The sequence below is a fragment of the Paroedura picta genome, chromosome 3 (assembly GCF_049243985.1).
Source record: "Paroedura picta isolate Pp20150507F chromosome 3, Ppicta_v3.0, whole genome shotgun sequence".
In the NCBI taxonomy this organism is placed as follows: domain Eukaryota; kingdom Metazoa; phylum Chordata; class Lepidosauria; order Squamata; family Gekkonidae; genus Paroedura; species Paroedura picta.
Window position 1 is genome coordinate 132,671,003 of NC_135371.1, and position 15,433 is coordinate 132,686,435.

The following is a 15,433-nucleotide window of genomic DNA, read 5'->3' on the forward strand; positions in this document are numbered from 1 at the left end:
ACCTCCAGCAGCTGTTCTATCATTGTCATGGGTGGAAAGTAGGAAGATGAATCTCTGATTAGTATATGAGTAAAAAAATAGGCTGGTCTAGATTGTACATTTACTGTTAGAAGTAGTGGTTTCTGCAGCATGACAATAATGCAATGGTTACCTATTTGGAAAAACAGAATTCCAAGAAAACCTGACTACTGTTGCATGAAACGCATGCTCCTTCAGTGACCGAGTCTTGATCTGTGTTACATTTAGGCCTACAACACCATCTCCTCTGAACAGGACCGCCAGAATCTTCTTGCAGCGATACCTGTCCGCCGTGGTGATGGTGTGACTGCCACAACAAGGCGAGTTGGTCCAGAGCTCTCCAAACGGATTTACTTACAGATGACTTCCTGTAATCCTGATCTTTCACTGGATGAACCAAAAATATAGATTGAAGCAGACTCTCTGTACAAACTGCTCATTTTATTATGGGGGAGAGAGAAACGGCCCAACTTCCACAAGTCTTCCCAGCTAACAATTCCAAATTATCTTTGTCTACAGCATCTAACTGAAAACTTTTGCTTTCATTTAGGAGATACAGTGGTAGTCTTGCACTTTAAAAAACCTGTTATCCCAAACTGTTATATAACCCATGAGTAGGAAATGCCTCATGCACTGCCAGCGCTAACCTCAAAGCAGAATAGTGGAAGTCAAAGCTGTCTGTGAATAAGTCTTACTCCACATATTCTTGTTTCAATGTACCAGTTTGGCCCATCCACCAAACTGGAAGAATATTCTCCTTTCATTTCATAAGGCCTTAAACTGCACATTCTTGTTTGCAAGTGCCCAACCTATAATCTTCCATGCATATTGGACTAGAGGTTTGATCATATGTCAAGGCACAATGGATTATGGGCAGCAGCAATTTCAGACAGGGTTTTTATTGAACTAAGTCTTTCATGGTATTTCTTTTTCGAAGACTTTCTTGAAAATGGGTATGCAATGATTTAATTTGATAACACAAATATCACTGTCTCCCTTGTGCTGCTTTCCTGCTATGTATCCCTTTGGGTTTTACCTTGTTCATATCATATGCATCTTACTAAATTCAATGGGGTTTCCATCCTAGTTCAAGTCTGCTTAGAGGGAAATATCCTTGATAGATATCTAACAGCAATTTCAAAGTTGGCTAAAACTGTTAAGTGCTTAGGCAAGTTTGATTGGGAAAGCTGCCCATACAACATGATTATCCTAGCTTGTTTGGCGTTTGAAGAATAAGCAAATTTCAGGATTCACACAAGCTTTTGCATAAAAATATGTATATTGATGTTTTACCACATCAGTTCCACTCTCCAGCATATGAGTAACTCAGCTATTCCACATAGTGTTTGAACCCTACAGAAATACAACATTAAAGACTCCATATAACAATTTTTAAAAGATGACAAAGAAGTAACCTCACAGAGCAAGGCATAAGCTCTCCTCATTCTTCTGTAGGCAAGTATCCTGCATTTTGGAGCCCAGGGAAGGCTTTTGTATATATAAAGGAAAGGCCAACAATTCTAATTACCTGCAGCAGCTGCAGGGGAGGGGAACTGGGAGGTGATTCTGATCTGTTTAAAGGGAGCCGCCAATGGTGAATGACTAGCAGCAATTTTCACCAGAACACAATTCCATAGGAATTCTGGCTATGCTGATACAGAAACAGTTGAAAGAGATGCTGATGGTGGAAGAGTCTTCCTGAGGTGAGCGGAGATCATTACTGCTGCGAGTTCAGTTGCAGGACATTCCGCAGGATCCTGTGACTTTGCAAAAGGGTGAGCGCATCTTCACAGAGCCTGTTCACACTGATGCACACAGATCTGTGCTGCAGGTCTGTAATGTTGCAAATAGCCAAAGTACTGAGGGCGCTTAGCAGCAAGAATAGCAGCATCTTTAGCAGGATGCCTGACCAGGAACGTTTGTTCTGAGGTTGCTTTGATGGATGGGAAACTGAGCGCTCTTTAGGAATGGGAGAAAGAAAGATAAGTCAGCTGAATATTAATTTCTCTTCTGCATAAAAATCAAAACATCCCCATTATTAAGTGCTGTCACCAACAATGGAAAATGAACACCTACCCTATTATAAGCAGATATACATTAATCAGACAAGGTGACTACATGATATCCTTGGCATTTACTAAACAAGTCCTAGGAAATTCTCCTACTGGTTTTGTTGAGCAGGCCAGATTCATATCCATCTGTTCAATTGTGCATATGCACATTAACAGTTACCTGAGATGGCAGACATTTTTCTGCTACTCTCATATTAGCAGCCTTCAGCCCTAGGGCACACTGCAGGGGAAACCTGAATTTGCATTTTGTTTTCCACACCTCAATCATAACTTGGATGCAGGCACTCCATTCTTATTTTTCACACATTCAACTTGCAGTGTTTCTTACTAGGGAAAAGAGATGCTTTGCATTCCCAGCACCCCAGCTTAAAAAGATCTCAATTAGCACTGTAAGTTACAGCAGACAATAGTGGGTGAGATAAAACAAGTGTCAGATTCAGTACAAGCCAGCTCCATATGGCCTTTCCCCATACTCAACACTGTGCATCTTGTCAGCCTTGGGAAATTGTGGGTTGTTGTTTTTTTAAAGAACATGATGAACATTAATCACAACAGAACAAATGCAACATTTGGTCTTACAACAAGGCTAGCGCAAACAATCCATACATGCAGCTTTTTTGACCAATTACTTATTCCAGAATCAGGACACCCACTTAAAAGCTGAAGATTAACCCACTGAGTGGAATGAGTTTTTTAGCTAATAGTTATATGTTATGCTTAAATACCACCATAGGTATTAAAACCGTTTTGCTTACCTATACAGGCCCCTGCCCTCCTTCAATTTCCAACAAATGCCCACCGTTTCTGACGAGAGATGTTTTCAAGCCCCTTAATCTAAACTTTTATATCATAGTAATAATGGATGCACTGAGGCCATTTTGCGTTATTTAGACATCTTATTGTAGTGATCAATACAAGCTCCCCCTCTGTAGTTAAAGGGCTGTAAACCATTGCTCATATTTAAGACAGTATTTCTATTTTGCAAAAGACTGCAAGTAGGACATTGTCACCTTAGCAATGGCTAAAAACAACTGTGTTTTAGTCATGCTCATATGCTCTTTTAACTTTGTACTCCTTTTCTACACCACAATACATCATGCCTTATGCTTTTTTGTTTACATTGTTTTACAATTCTATATTAATGCGCCCTATATGTGCCCTCTGGCCCAGCTGGTCTGTGGCTTTGGGCTGGGTTGTCACCAATATGTGGATGACACCCAGCTCTACCTCCTAATGGACGGACAGACGGACTCGCCCCCGAAAACATTTGCCAGTTCTTTGGAAGCAGTAGCTGGATGGCTCAAGCAGAGTAATCTGAAACTCAACACCTCCAAGACAGAGGTCCTGTGGCTGGGCAGAAGAGGGCAGGATCAGGCAGCACACCTACCATACCTGGACAGTGTGCAATTAACACCTTCATCAGCTGCCAGGAATTCAGGGGAGATTTTTGATGCCTCCCATTCTATGGAGGCTCAAATCACAAGAGTAGCCCAAAATGGTGTTTTTCCATCTTCGCCAAGCGCGGCTACTAGCACCCTGAGAACACTTGGCCACAGTGATCCATGAAATGGTGACTTCCAGACGAGACTTCTGTAACTTGCTCTACACGGGTCTACCCTTGGCTTTGACTAGAAATTGTAATTGGTACAAAATGCAGCTGCAAGGGTCCTCACTAGGACATCTTGGAGGGCCCATATCTAACCAGTGCTGCAGCACTGCATTGGTTACCAGTTTGCTTCCGTATCAAGTTCAAGATCTTGGTTTTGACCTTTAAAGCAATATGCAGCCTAGGTCCTGCCTATCTGAGGGATCGCTTATCTACCTATGTCCCCTGCAGGGACCTTCCCTCTGGTGGTCCCGGGCTGCTGGGACATCTGCCTGGCCTCAACCCCAACCTGGTGGAATGAGCTCCCAGAAGAGCTAAGAGCCCTGATGGAACTATCCAGGTTCTGCAGGGCCTGTAAGATGGAGCTCTTCCACCAGGCATATGGTTGAGGCTGGAGGGATGACCAGGATTAAGATGTGGGCCCCACCCTATGCTGCCCTATGTCAAACCAGCGTGTTTATATTGGCATTACCCCCGTGAGGCCATGCTATCGGCTAGGCTGGAACAGCCAAGTTGGGTTTTTGGGCCATCAAAGTTATTCCGCCATTGGGATATTGTGCACATCAATTTTTGGTACTGATACTGTATTTTAGGGATTTTAATGTTTTAATGAGTTTTATGGGGATTTGTGATTGTGTTTTATATTGTAAGCCACCATGAGGCAACACTGTCGTGAGTGGTGGGGGTATAAATGTAAGCATATATAAAAATAAAAAATGATCGCTACATCATTGTTCACTGGATGTCTTGTGTACTGCTGTCTTATCAAATTGTTTTTTTTAAAATGTTTCGTCATTCATCTTGACCCTCATCAAGAAATGCTGGCTAAAAATGATGTGCAAAACGGCTCAGTGCTAAATCATTGCTCATAACTGAACTGGTTCTACTTTTAGAGCTGTATGTGCTTTGTAATATATTTGTGGCCTATAGCGGAAACAATACATTTAATGGGACCTGGATGAGACCAAACATGTCACAATAGGAGTCACTCCTCTGCCAGCAAGATTCTATGCAAACGGCACTGCTGGAAGGCCACGCCCTCCCCTGCTTGCTGTAGGACTTTGTCACTTGCTGGGAGCTTTTGACATAATCAGTATTTCAAAATATGATCCTCAACCTGCAATTGGAAGGGATACAACGTACTCTTGCACTTCATTGCCATCTCATGCCCCCTGCGTTTATTCCAAACATTTTTGTCACCCTTCCACCCACTTTAGCCCACTTTACTCCCCAGTGGTGAACAATCAAAAACATTAAAGACAGCTTTTAAAATTTATATATACACACACAACATAATTATGTGTGTGTGAACCCAGTCTTAATCTCCACACAAAGATGCAAGGCACTGTGTAACAGACTCTTCACAAATACACCAAAACTAAACTGTTTGTCAGTCTAACCTTAAAGTTTAACTGCACTCATATCCCACTACTATTTTTATGTATACCCACTGCTTTGTACTTACTTGGATTCTCACCATTTTCTTTCTTTCTATGTTTATCCATTTCCTGCTTTGCAGCTTTAAGAGCATCATACTCCCTTCTCCTGCGTTCCTTCTCTTCTGCCTTTTCCCTCTTCCGCAGTTCCCGCTCTTGGGCCTCCCTTGCTCGTTGCTCCGCTTCGCGTTTCTTCTCCAATTCTAAGAATTGAAGCAATGCAATCCTCATTCATTTTATAAAGTGTTCCCATCAGCATCTTCCGTCACACTGTGCAAACTGTAAGTGAACCCAACTGTGGGACAGAAGATTCATCTGCATGGCCATTTGGCCAGTAAAGAAATGCTACTAAGTAAATCCTTCAACCAATACTTACAGGATTAAATTATTGTTTGGAAATATTTCGACCCTCTTGTGGCGCAGAGTAGTAAGGCAGCGACATGCTGTCTGAATCTGTCTGCCCATGAGGTTGGGAGTTCAATCCCAGCAGCCGGCTCAAGGTTGACTCAGCCTTCCATCCTTCCGAGGTCGGTAAAATGAGTACCCAGCTTGCTGGGGGGTAAACGGTAATGACTGGGGAAGGCACTGGCAATCCATCCCGTATTGAGTCTGCCATGAAAACGCTAGAGGGCGTCACCCCAAGGGTCAGACATGACCCGGTGGTTGCACAGGGGATACCTTTACCTTTACCTATCTCATTTCATCAAATCCTGGGCAAAGAATTCTGACAATTTATTATGCATTACATGTTTCATCCACTTGCCCTCCAAGGTGGCTAGGGTATCCCTCGCAATGATCTCATCAAACAGGATAACAGAGATAGTCCCAATAAGTCAGTGTGCTCTGCAGTCCCACTGGAAACTGCTACACTGAAGGCCAGTTCATTTTAGCCAGTTGCCCTAACTTGGATCACTTAGGTAGCCTGAGCTTAGAACTCTTGAGATAACTCCAAAAGGAAAAAAGCCTATCCGACTGGCTTATCAACAATAAATAAAGTTATTTCCAATCATTCAGTGTCCTTTTCTTGAATGCTTTGTTTATTCAGTAGCCAAAGAGTTTATTCAGTAGTCAAGAACTTCAGCCAGAACAGTGTCTAGATAAATTCTGTTTTCAATTTTTCATCACTGGCCGGTCCTCCTCCTTATGTTATAAAGTACATTCAATACCAAATTCGTTCTTTCACAATCTCACTTCTTAGTTATAGTATAAAATGGTCAATGGCTCGACAGGTATAGAGATCCCAGTCAAAAGTGACAAGGCTACCTGGAATCTTCAGATGGGAGAGACCACCTGACTGACTATACCCACCCTCCCAAAGGGTACTGCATTCTGCCAACATGAACTGGCTGGTGATCTCTGGCCCCTGAGATGTATATTTGTTTCAACCAGGGCCAGGACCTTTTCAGTCCTGGCCCCCACCTGGTGGAATGAGCTCCCCGAAGAACTGCGGCCCCTTCACAAGCTGGCTCAGTTTTGAAGGGCCTGCAACACAGAGCTCTTCCACCAGGCGTTTGGTTGGGGCCAATGAACAGCAACATCACCAAGTTGGCCCCCTCCTGTGAGAGCCCTCCTCCTGGATAAGAGTAGTATCCATAGGCAGTGGCTCGTTTACTGATGTGGTAGTGGAATTTTAATGAGATGGTTTAAATTTGTTTGACATTTTTATCCGTTCATTGAAGGAGTGTTTAAAATGTTTCTAATTTATATGTTGTAAACTGCCCTGAGCCAACTTGTCAGGAAGGGTGGTCATACAAGTCCAATTATAAATAAATGACCACACACACAGCCTTTTCTATGGTGGCATCTCAACCATGGAATGGCCTCTTCGTAGCACTCTGCCTGGTTAAACTTCAGGTGCTGGCTGTTGTTTTCATTCTTCCAAATATTTGTGGAATGATCTGAAGCTGGTTATTGTCTGCTTTGATGGGACTATATTTTCTGTTTTTAAACCCAAATATCTCCAACCTGGTTTGCCCCAAAATGTCTTCATTTTTTGCTAATTTAATAGGATGTTTTGTTGGCAGTTGTCATTATTTGTAGTTGTGCGTGTCCTGCATAGTGCAGGGGGCTGGACTAGAGGAGCCTGGATGTCCCTTCCAACTCTATAATTCTATTTTTGCCACTGTGTAAGTGTATTATCATTAGTTCTTAAGTTTTTGTCTTATTCTCTTGTGAGCCACTTCTAACACGGTTTACATAAAAACATTTCTAAACATTTCAGTATTTAGATAACAATTTAAATGTAGCCCCCAGCCCCCGGTGGTGGCTCCCTCCATTTTTAGTCTGTGAGTCATGTTCGACCTATGGGATCCTGTTTAAAAGGCTGCTGTTCCGTTAAATCGGTTCTGTTCCACAGTCATGTAATGTGTTTTTTTAATCTCTGGGGGGGGGTAGTTTTTTGTGGAAAGGTTATCTCTGCCTTTGGGAGGAAAAAATAGTTACATCTTCCTGGATTAAGGAGGAAAAGGGAAAGAAAGGACCCAGGAGTCAGGTTCAAGGTAGAACAGGGCAATTGTTTTCTGAGGTAACGGTTACAACTGTAATCTACCCTTTTCTTCTGGATGTTCTTTTTTGTGCTTTGATAAATCAACTATCTTTTTTTTGCTTAGTGCTTCTGTTATTTTGCTTAGCGACCCAATCAAGAAAGTAACAGTTCCAGGACTCAGTTAACCGATACATGCTATCCCACAGCAGGTTGGGCTATTAGGCCAAAGGAAAAAATTAAAAATAAATAAATACAACCACTTATATTTTCCCCAGGAGTGGGTAAGACTCCTCCTGGTCAAAAAAAAAATCAACTGACAAAGATTCTTTACATCCACATAAGAGGCAAGAATCTTTGTCCCTGGCCCCTCCCTCTGCTGCCACTGTCCATCCACTGGCACGTTCCCTGGGACTCTACAGACATAACGTCCATAGACTTACATTTGGGGGACCACAACAGTAGATGTTCCACATCAAAGAGAGGGCCTAACTGGAGGCAGCAGCCAGGGAGCAACAGGACACGAGAGAGTGTGAAGGATTAAGGGCAGCAATCAGGGGACTGTGCTTACCCCCAGTTCACCACACCACACCCCATTGCTTTTAAATGGTCATCTGAACAAACCCCATAACAACAATCCTAAAGCTCTGTCCTACAACACTAAATGTCAGTGAGCGATAAGGGCCCAATGTACCTGAGGGACCGCCTCCCTGCCTATGCCCCCAAAAGAGCTCTGCGCTCCACCACCACCACCAACCGGCTAGTGGTCCCTGGTCCTAAAGAAGTCTGTCTGGTCTCGACCAGGGCCAGAACATTCTCTGTCCTGGCCCCCACCTGGTGGAATGAGCTCCCAGAGGAGATCAGGGCCTTGACGGAACTTAAACAGTTCTGCAGGGCCTGCAAAAAAGAGCTCTTCCACCAGGCATTTGGGTGAGACCAGGCGTAACTAACAGCGAATGAAGGGCCCCTGGCTCCCCCCACCCCAGAACTCCACCGGAGCACTCTGTACCTGTTGTGCCATTGCATTGTTGCATTGTTGTGCTGTTACAACTTTATTTGTTGTATTATTTAATTGTCACAACCACTGTTGTTAACATTATTGTATGATTATTAGTGCAGATTGTTTCATGTATGGTTCATAAGTTCAATGTAAACCGCCCCGAGCCTCCGGGGAGGGCGGTATATAAATATAATAAATAAATAAATAAAGTTTGAACTTTGCTACTTTATGCAAAATTTGCACATCAGAAACCAGAAAGGAGGAGTTGACAACATTCCTGAGTGAGCTACCAGAGATGGAACATCCTTCCTTTCACAAACTAATGCAGCAGGATCTCCATTCTGCCTCTCATCTATTTTGATGTACACGATTTGAAGAGTGGATTTTGAACAGTACTTTTCATGCTTCTGATGATGAAAATGAGCTCTTACATCACATAAATCACAACAGTCATAACCAGCCTACACACCAGAAAGTTAGCTGAAGAATAATGTTTACCTCGCTCTGCCTGTAGCTTTCGTTGCCTCTCACGATCCAGCTCCGACTGGATGGACTTCATATACTGCAGAACCTTTGAGACCACAAAACAACTTGCATGAGATTGGTTTTCTCACTGATGTTTTTAGCACAGAAACAAGAAGGGTAGCTGAAGGTGGCAACAGGAATCCAATTTCAGGTCAGAAAACCTAAGATTAACTAGGGAACGATGTAGTGAAGTAGAGTAAATTTGGCTGAGTAGGTCTTGGAGGAAAACTGTGTCTCTGGCTGCTTTTGGAAAATAAGGACTGGGAGGCGAAGAGTCATATCATGTCCAGCTAAAGCTTGCAAGGCAAGATCATCTTCTCACCTAAAAATCCAAAGACAGTAAATCCCCACCTTCACTGAAACATGCTGGGAAACCTTGGCCACTCAGTCAGTCTCTCTCTCTCTACCCTAAAGTACCTTTTTGTCATAAGAATAAAACTGGACAAATGGATAAGTATGTCTCCCTGAACTTCTTGAAGTATAGCTGGGATAAAAAAGTCATAAAAAGCTCCTGCTTTTGAATCAAAAACTGACAGCTGGCTGAAATCAACTGCAAAGTGTCTGTCAGGGATTCTGAGCAAAGCTGAATTCAGAAATGATGGGGAAATGCCTGGCTGATTCCTCTGATGGTGCCACCAGTGATAGTAGGAAAGTATATCCAGCTGGAATTCGTGTTCAGTCACAATAGTGGAATGCAAGTAGTTTCCTGAAGAAACAACAGCTTTTATGGATGCAAAAAGGTGTCTAAAGAAAAACAAAACAAAATGCAAACAAGTTTCACTTACCCTAACAGCAGCCTGCTTACACTGCTTTTCATCCAAGCAATCTCCAGCTACCTTAGCCAGTGTGGTATCCAGGGGGTTGTCCTTCAGATCCAGCCACTTCAGGTTCTGTTGAACAGGAACAAATGCAGAACCAAAACAATTCAATGGCCAATATTTTCCACTTTTTATTCCTTAAAACTATTACTTATCCTATTGCTACTACTCAAAAGGCCCTAAAGATTCTGAGCAAAATAGAAATACATGCACATTAAAGACAGTGTTTCACAGACCAGGCTTAACTCATTATTTCTGAAGTCTATCTAGACAATTCTCATGCTGTGAAAAAACTGATTCTGAGGCTTTAGTTCTGCTATGGAGGCAGCAAATAAGGCTTGTGCTATTAAACCCGTACCTGCTTGGGAGCTGTTAACCCATTAGCAAGATGACTAATTGCCCAAGATTTTGGCATGGAATGCAACAGGTACAGGTAGATCTTTCTAAAAGTAGCACTACATTTCAAAGAGCTACAATTATTGTGAGAGGAAAAGCATGTCAGTAACAAAACCAAAACAAAAGACAAAGGAAAGGGAAGGACTTAACCCAAAAAGCAAATTAAAAAGTTACACAAATCAGAATATAAGGGCCCAATAGTTCTATGTGTAAACTTAAAGCATAAATGTTACCAAATATATAAAATATCAAAATACAATAAGATATAATGGCTACCTGGCCAATCTTAGGAAAGTAACTCCCCTATCCAAGAGGATGTATGTGTTCACTAGCTACTTCTATGGATAAGGCTACATAAATTAAACTTAAAGAATCAAGCCATAAAAAGCCATCTAATTTCCTCACACAGGGAAATAAGGACAGGAACATAATAGTGCCAGAATATGAATTTTTACCCACATTTGCCAAGAAAACCAATTTTCACTAGAGAAATTAACACTGGAATGATTTTTAGCATGTTCAGGGCTGAAATCCAATCCAAGACCAAACATAATTGGGGGTAGGTGGGAAGTGAGTGAGATAATTACCTTGAGTTGTGCAAAACTGACTGGCAAGGTAACCAATCGATTGTTCAGAAGGTCCAGGTGTTGCAAGTTAACCAAACGACCAAAGTCCGAGGGCAGCTGTTGAAGCTGATTTTTACTCAGGTCTAATTTCACCAAGTGGGTCAAACTGCAGAAGTCTGACTGGAACCCAAATACAAATGAAAAAAAAAAAGTGCAATGACCATCTTATCTTAAAGCTGAGACATACAAAAACCTGAGGTGTAGTTGACAGTGCAGAAAGCACAAAATAACTCATGCACCCTTCTCTCTCGCTGTCCCAGAGCTTCTTAAAACTTATAACCTTCCTCCAAAATTGTCAGGGCATAACCAGCCCCGTCCCCTGGGCCCTTTTTTATTCTTCAAACAATCTTGTGAGGTTGGGTGAGAAACGAGGACTAGCTCAAGTGCACCAAGAGTGCCTAAACAGAGCTTTACCCTCTGAGCCATTGCTGATGGGCTTAGAAGCTGATGGGCTTAGAAGACTGCAATTATGTTCAGGTTGGCACTGTGACTGAATGGGAATCTGAACCCAAGACTCACCAGTCCATCCCAACCATTATACAGGACTTTGAGACTTCCCTCATGCTAGCAGTACAAACAGAAAAAATAGGCAGCACACTGAGCTTTCTTTAATCATACAAAGATAAGAAAACGATAGTTCCTAAATGGACTGACATTCCAGTTCCAGAAACTTTGACCCCAATGTTTCTCCCCGAATTAGTCCATTAATACTGGCACATGTGTAACCTTTCACATCCACTTTGAGATGAAAGGATCTGCTATAAACAGGTGGCAGACATATTTTCATTCTCCCCAAAACGTTAGCTGTATTTCACCTACTTCTCACCAAATGCCACTGATCAACTTTAGGACCATAGCAAAAGCATGTAAATGAGAACTACCATTATTAGTACATGTCAACACTGACCAGGCTTTATTTACCCCATTTCTATATCAAAAGTCTGCTAATAGGGTAAAGTTATAACTTACTGGTAAAGAGGTGAGGTTGTTACAGGACAGATCCAAAACATTAGCCTTTGGAAGCCCTGCCTGAAAAAGAACCAGAACCAAATTAATTCTGTCAGCTGGAGACAGGACTTTGTAAAGACTGAATACAGGCAAAAGAAACCTCAGTGACATGGTTTTCAGAGTTCATTGCTTGCCAAACCATACAGGTTTTTTTTTTACTATTTTAAATAGCAAAATCATATTTTACAAATGCTGATTATTATCACAGACTCTCCCATTTATGTGGTTCTGTGTTTCAGCTGCAAGATCTGTCAAATTAGTTAGAAGCACCTGTATTCCTTTGAAAGCTGGCTGCCAGAGCTAAACAAATTTCTCTACTCATCTGGTCATTTACTTGTTCGTCATCCATTCCAGAAAGAGAATTTGTGAACTACTATTTGCTTAAAGGGATCAAGAGAAAATGCTAAGCCAGCAGCTCTTTAGGCTGGGATTTCTTTTCATTACAGTTCTACTACAATTACCTAAACATCTCTTGAACAAGGAGCCAAAGCCACCTATCTTTATTCCAATTCTGTTCTCCGAAATCCATAATGCAAATTTCAAGGCTGTTGCTTTCAAGTTGTGAAAACACCTATTCTCAGATACGCTTACAGTTTAAACTTGCTTTACAAATCTAAAACTGTGACAGAGAAATCAACCAACTTCTCATTGTGTATTCAAAATTCTTACTAAAGGCATTACACTCACAAGAGACTGCATAGATACCAATCCCTTGGCATGAATAAGAAAATGGATACCAACCAGCTCTTTAACTGGCACCTCATTCAAGTCACACAAGCTTAAATCCAACTCATTGCCTTCCAGTTTGTCCTTCAGATTTACTCCTTTTCCTCCAGGTTTTGCCATGATGTTCGATGAACCTAATTTTGTCCAAGCAGCCTGGCAAATGATTGTGTTCCTGAAGAGGCAGAAAGAGTAAAGGTGTCCTCCTACTAATTATGAATGCTGTATACAAGGGTGGCAGCATCATAAAGTCATGCACCTGCATATCACTTAGCAAAAAAACAACTCCAGGTCAGAATTATCTTTCTTTAATTATCATGATAGCAACAGAATTTTTTGAACTGTTATGAAAACTCTCCACTCTCCAAAGTACGGTTTCGGGGGGGGGGGGGGGGGTTGGTCACTGCTAAGGCTGTTGACTGTTACCACTTGTGGTAAAGGAGGATTTTGTAACATAAAACCCTACCCCCTGTTTACAAAAGATATCAGGAACTGTGATTTTCTATGGTCTTAGGATGCTGCTACAGCATCCCCACTCCAGAGAGTGAAAAAACATCCCTTCCTCTCTCCATCATCAGAACAGCAGCTATTACTGTCACCAAATAAGAGGCCCTTTGGGGCCCTTTGGATAAATAAATTATGCAAAAACTAACACTTTCCCCAAACATTCTCTAGCATTGCTTGTCCCATTCTAAATCAAACATGCTGCAGCCTGCCTGACACTATTATATTCAGTTTCCTGAAACTGTCCTTCAGATGCCCAGCAATACGCCTCACCGGGAGCAGCATAGAGTGTCCCTGCATTGTGCAGCAAAAGAGAGCTCACCCAATGTCAAGGCAATGGACAGAGTTTGTCCTTCTCACAACAGTCATACCCTGAAGCTCAGGATCTTACTCCCCCCCCCCAATGAACTAGTTACATAGGAAACAGGGGGGGGGACCCACAGAGACACCACAATACTGTACAGCTAACTTGCTCTTCACATCAATGACTTCTGTCATGGGGAATTGAGCTCACCCATTCATGCCTATGGGATTCTGTCATTGTTCATTCTAGACTGTGACAAAACGCTGGAATAAATTTAGGAAGTTTTGGGGTTGGCTTTTTAAAATTTACACATTCACTGTCGGTCCCCCCTCCCACAAACAGGCTCTGTGCCTTTAACGAGGGTGTGACGCGCAGAAATTCAACAAGTGACACCTCAACTTTAGCCACTCAAGGGGAGCGACCAGCACCGGTTGAATTCCTGCCAGTCAAGGCTATGTCAGGGAAGACCCCTCTCGGAGTGGCTCACAATTGGCAAGTGTTCTGAAGCAGGTTAGTTTGTCTTGTATGACGGCCACCCTGTGCCGGCGCAAAGTGGAGAGCTGGTTCCCCTCGCCTTGTCCTTTGCAGACCTCTGGCAGCTCTCGCCGCACACGTGGCAACCACGTTTTCCTCCACGCCCAAGATCTCCAATTCCCCTTCCCCCGGCAGGACGGTCGCATCAAGCCCCCAGCGCTGCTCCTCCCAGCACAGGGCAGACTCGTGGCAAGCAGCAGCCCCCGGCACCACCAGCCCCACCCGCCCTGAGCAGCCAGCAGCTCTCCGGGAGAGGGGAGAAAAGCAAGGGGGGAGGGGATCTGGGGTGGGCGCGAAGAACGCAGCCCCGGAGCAAGGCGCGTCTCCTGCTTAGGAGAGGGGGCGGCGGCTGCCTCCAGCGCCACACTCACCTCGCCCCCGCGCCTCCAGCACCAGCGCCAGCCACTTCCGCGCCCGCCTCCTCTCTCCGAAGAGTTGCGCGCTGGCAAGAGCGGCTCGCAAGCGGCGAGGAAAGGACCATCGCCCTCTGGAGGTGGCGGCGGCGCCGGCGGCTCAAAGCGGCTTATGAAGACAGAACAGAGCTCACGGGGGGAAGTGGGAAGGGAATGGCGCCGCGCCTCCTGCGTGAGCCGTGTTCTAGAATAAAGGCTTTAAGAGGCATCGTCATAGTTAACTATTGTTAGTCCTGTGGGATGCGTAAGCGGGGATGAGGCAGGCAACTTGAAGAGGAAAGGCCCGTGCATGTCCATGCAGGTCACTGTGGGAACTGGGTCAGCGTGCCTGTGTTGCCCGGGAGAAGGCTGCAGCCTTGAAACTTTAGAATGACGTGCGCAAGCAGATTACAGTTAGACCAGCCAGTACGTTCTGCCTAGCAGACAATGACCATGCTCTTTTGCCGCTACACTTTACCAAAATATAGGAAGGCACCACATTTACAAATGTTAACACCTAGATACAGGTACTGTTTTTTAAAATCGATTTTTAAAACGTTTCAAAGCACAACAATTATTTTCCTCACATGCTAAAGTTTTAGGCCACACAATCCAGCATAGACTTTTCTGTGCTTAAACAGTTCTTGATTAAGCCTACTGAAATCAATCAACTATAAAGCAAGCTTATCTCTAAATTAGATTAATGGATAAGACTGTGCAACAAACAATGTATGATGTGGCCTAGGTGCCACCCAGGCTCTGATTTTGAAAGCATTTATCTTTCTACCTTGTTGACTAAGACCAGTTTCTCTCTACCAGTCATGTGAGGCCCAGAAAAAAGCAGAGAGCAGGAAAATTGAGAATGAGTTCTTTGCATGGAATTTGAACGTATTGGTCTTCATTAGCAGAGGGCTTAATCTCTATTGTGGCATACCACCAGGGAGGGCCAATCAGGTAGGGAGTGAATTGTCAGTTTGAGTTTTTTTATG

General features: G+C 43.3%; 2 protein-coding genes across 6 annotated transcripts in view; one reads left to right on the forward strand and one right to left on the reverse strand.

Moving 5' to 3' along the window:
* The window catches only part of EME1 (essential meiotic structure-specific endonuclease 1), a 15,352-nt gene extending 10,930 nt beyond the window's left edge, over positions 1 to 4,422 (forward strand). Inside the window, exon 9 of the mRNA XM_077327919.1 lies at positions 247 to 4,422. Coding sequence (XP_077184034.1) covers positions 247 to 426 — 180 coding nt within the window. The 3' untranslated portion in view covers positions 427 to 4,422. The remainder of the gene's footprint in view (positions 1 to 246) is intronic.
* LRRC59 (leucine rich repeat containing 59) lies at positions 1,279 to 14,634 on the reverse strand. Of its 5 annotated transcripts, none has more exons than XM_077327921.1 (8): positions 14,424 to 14,634; positions 12,729 to 12,885; positions 11,949 to 12,008; positions 10,941 to 11,099; positions 9,925 to 10,029; positions 9,113 to 9,185; positions 5,174 to 5,335; positions 1,279 to 1,977 (listed from the first exon to the last, which is right to left on the reverse strand). In XM_077327921.1, the coding sequence occupies exons 1-8, from the start codon at positions 14,531 to 14,533 to the stop codon at positions 1,736 to 1,738; spliced, it is 1,068 nt and encodes a 355-aa protein (XP_077184036.1). In that variant the 5' UTR covers positions 14,534 to 14,634; the 3' UTR covers positions 1,279 to 1,735. The 5 variants fall into 5 exon arrangements, with proteins under 5 accessions (XP_077184036.1, XP_077184035.1, XP_077184040.1 ...); XM_077327920.1 differs by having other exon boundaries at positions 5,162 to 5,335; positions 14,424 to 14,628; XM_077327925.1 differs by lacking the exon at positions 14,424 to 14,634 and adding an exon at positions 14,109 to 14,415 and having other exon boundaries at positions 5,162 to 5,335.
* Positions 14,635 to 15,433: the final 799 nt, after the last annotated feature.